The sequence below is a fragment of the Adiantum capillus-veneris genome, chromosome 17, assembly GCF_014529385.1.
Source record: "Adiantum capillus-veneris isolate H3 chromosome 17, ASM1452938v2, whole genome shotgun sequence".
In the NCBI taxonomy this organism is placed as follows: Eukaryota; Viridiplantae; Streptophyta; class Polypodiopsida; order Polypodiales; family Pteridaceae; genus Adiantum; species Adiantum capillus-veneris.
In genome coordinates, this window is record NC_140947.1 from 140,894,869 (window position 1) to 140,898,736 (window position 3,868).

Here is a 3,868-nt window from a genome sequence, read left to right on the forward strand (position 1 = left end):
GCAAATGTTTCGTTATGTGCTTATGAATAGTATCTGTAATGGTTTTGTTGTGAGTTCAATAATTTATGTATAGAATTTTTAGAGTGAAAAAGAGATTAAGTGAAGTGAGCAAGCATTCTGGAGAGTGTAGGAGTTGTAGTGTGTAAATACATTTTGAGTTGTATTGGATTTAAATGGAAACCCACGCGAGAGGGAGGGGGAAGGGGGTCTATGGCCTTAGCGGTAATGAACGTTGCAATATTAGCGGAAATGCGCGCGGTAATACCTGCGGTAAAATCCCGCTTGAACATCAAAAGGGTTTCTCTCTCCTTATTTTGATTTCCTCTCTCTTGTTTTGCGGTAATGGCCCGCGGTAAACACCACGATCTCTCATAGTGTCTGTGGAGAAATCTGCTGCAACATACAAATGAGAAGGCACCCACATCACCAGCACACATCCACTTGGATGGAGTAATGTAACACTTAGACACTCATACACAAGATTTTTCATTGAATCAAAGGAAATTCTACATTATTGGTATTGTTTACATAACAAAGTTCTCGATTTTTTGAAAATCCAAAGAGATAGGTACTTGGATAAACAACAAAACTAGCTCAAAATTTTAGGGTTTCTTGTAAGCATAAATTTTTCCAACTTTTATTGCATAACAATTAGGACGAAAATTTGGTATACCTGTAGAGGGTTTCCATTTTTTGGTAGAACAATCTCGACTACCCAAGTGCTCGTGACCCTTCTTCTTTAGAAGTTGACCTAAGAGGTCCCGATTGGGAACTTATCTCCACATCACCCATGTCCGTGTTAAAGCCTAGCTTCTCAAATCCCCCTGAACCCCAGAGATACCTTCATTTGTATCAGCCAACACCTTCTCCTCTCGCTACTCTGCTTCTTGTTCTACATTGTTCATCTCAAGTCAAGAGTGAGTAGAAGGAGCATTTGGACGAGAGAGTAAGCATCCAACCTTTTACGAGCCCCATCTCCAATTGCCGCGGGTTGTTTGAGAGGAGATCAGTGGTTGAGTTGTTGTTGAAGTATAAACTGGGATGAGTGGGGCTATTTCATCACAACGATCCAAGATAATCAAAACAACCCGGCATTTGCTATGTCCAATGGACACCTTAGATCCCCTTACCTTCTAGGCCTTTACATAACCAACCTTATACGAAAACCCCAAGGGTCGCACGATCGTTGAAGGTGTAATGAGCTGCACGTCATGAACCAACACGTCGCGGCAACTAACGAAGAGTATCGGGATGTCATTAGGCAAGGATTGCAGTACAGAGAGAGAGAGAGAGAGAGAGAGAGAGAGAGAGAGCGCGAGAAGCTGTGATGGGTTAATGCAGATGCAGGGTGGCAGCTAGGGCAAGCATCATACTGCAGCAATAATGGCCACCCGACGCATGCACGTAGCGAATTCGAGCCAGCAGGAGCTCAGATTTCTGGACGACGACGGCACTAGCATTGCCAGATCCTCCATAGATTTATCGCAAGAGTTACAGGAGGTCGCCGCCCCCGGCTGCTTCTCTGCTACCCTCAAGAGAAACTTCAAGGCCTTCTGTGGGCGCTGGGGTAAATGGACCCATGCCTCTAAAAAGCCAGCCAGCTCCTCCCTCTATCGATACCTTCACATCAATGTCCCCCTCCATGACCCCCTTTACCTCCAAAAGCAAAAGAGAAAGAGTAGGCAGCCCCTCTTAGATCATCCTGGCATTAGCTTCAAAGAGCATGCTAATTACATCTCCTCCCATGAAGAGGTCAAGGATATCCACTTGGATCCCCAATTCCTCGTCACTCCCATCAAAGATCAAGCTCGCCTAGCTTGTTTCGACGATCTGGATGATGAGTGCAAGGACACCGAGCCGCATGATCGACATCCACATCCCTATCAAGATGATTACCATCAAAGCCCTCACAAAAAGATCTCCACAAGTGGCCAATTACATGACAGCTCCTCTCACCCCTCTTTAGAATTCAAGCCAAATTCCCCTCAAATCTTGCAACAACATGATCATAAGGAGGCACCAAAGCACGAAGTGGAAGTGCTAACTAGCATTCATGAGCTCCTAGTTGGAGTTGAGCATGCCCTTCCACCACAATCCTCCTCTTTACTTTTACCCATCACCAATCTTGAAAAATCTACACCTGCAAGATCTCCCCAAGCAAATCTAATCATGCCTTTGCACAAGTCAAACCCCCTCTCACCTTCAAGCAATACAGATAGTGCTAGAAGGCCTACAGTGGACAATCATTTGTCTTCTTTGGCAGCCCATGTCTTTTCTATGAGGAGCCAGGTCATCAAAGGGGGCTTTGGTGGCATATATAACCACACACTACTAAAAGGAAGAGAGGAGACAAGCAAAAATGGAACTAGCCCCATCAACAATCATATCAACATTGACTCCAAGGATGTCAACAAGGCCATCGCGAGCTTAATTTCAAGTCGCAAATTTGAGGACCTTTCAGACCTTGAGGAATTTTTGCAATGCTACATGAGGCTCTACTCTCCTTCCTACTTGAACATGGTGGACACATTCTTCTATGATATATGTCGTGACATTTTTGAATGTGAAGCTTGGTTTGATAATCAAATGCTCTAGTCACGCCTTTATGTTATTTAGAGACAAAATTGGCATGTACATGAATGGTTCTCGATGATAAATTTCATTAGGAAGAGCTTAGAAGGAAATAGGTACAAGCTTTAAAATCCCTCCACTTTTCTCTTGTCAATGGACTGTTTTTGAAGACGGTCACTTAAGATTGCCTCCATTCATCAATATTGTTGAGATATCATTTGTAAAAATTCCCTCTTTAATACAACCACATACACTCTACCTAAGCCTTTACTTATTGGTACCACACAACCAAGAGACCTTTGATAAATAGCAAATTGATATACCTATAGCTTTTTTTTTTTTTTAAGCCGTTCAAAGCTTCGCTTCGACTAGTTTTACGGGATTGCGCCCAATCACCCACACCAACATGTCTCAAGGGTTGAACCATAGTATAGTAGGTGCGCTTAAGGCCACCCCTCACATTTACCACTAGGCCAACTTGAGATTATTTTCACGAAAGTGTTATTTGACCTTCATACAAGGTTGGAATTCGTTAAAATAGCTTGATCCTATGTTAGTAACCCTTTTGGAGTGAAATTGCGATCCTTCAAGGTTTTGGAAAGAAAATGGGTGCCCTTACCAAACGACTTGTCATCTATGAGATTTCTTCTATGAGCTTAAAGAGAAAACCCATCTCCTCATAATAAAATTTAAATTTACTAGAAATTTGTCATGGTTGCTTGTGGTAACTGCCCAAAGTGGATGCAATGCTGCATTTTGCTAGAAAAACAAATAGTCAAGTTCCAACCTCTATAAAGATATTGGACACTGTAGATTTTTTTTTTACAACCATAGTACTTTTTCATAAATTCTAGTGGCATGCTTTCAAAAAGTATTACTCACTTGACCTTTAAAAAATTGTTTTGGATCAAAAGTTAGATACAAAAAAGGTCAGACTTTCATGTATCAGCTAATCTATATTATGGATGCTCTCAAGCTACCCTCAAAGTAGGTATAATGGGCATGTTTCAGTGATATAATTTGGTATTTTACCCAAATATGTCATCAACGTTAAAATTGTCAAATACATCAAGAAGGTCATATGCAACAAGGAAGTACATCACGAAAGAAGAAAGAGAGCTACTAGAGAGGACTAGCCCTTCTAAGAATGTTTCTCCTTGCAAAAACCAATTGTATCAGCTCAATGGAGAATAGCCAAGTGGCATAAAGTGTCATAGATGGTGAAGTTTGGAAGATAAAAAAGATAATGACTTGAACAAGGCTAAACTCCTCTCCGGCTCCATCCTTATGGCAAATA

The 3,868-nt window shown here is 41.7% G+C and overlaps 1 protein-coding gene across 1 annotated transcript; it reads left to right on the forward strand.

Annotated features, from left to right (window-relative positions):
* Positions 1-617: 617 nt before the first annotated feature.
* Positions 618-2,854, forward strand: LOC147438193 (uncharacterized). Its single transcript, XM_086486085.1, has one exon. The coding sequence runs from the start codon at positions 1,384-1,386 to the stop codon at positions 2,593-2,595; it is 1,212 nt and encodes a 403-aa protein (XP_086342211.1). The 5' UTR covers positions 618-1,383; the 3' UTR covers positions 2,596-2,854.
* Positions 2,855-3,868: the final 1,014 nt, after the last annotated feature.

Coding starts and splice junctions, on each gene's coding strand:
- LOC147438193 (XM_086486085.1), top strand. CDS start 1,384: ATGGCCACCCGACGCATGCACGTAGCGAATTCGAGCCAGCAGGAGCTC.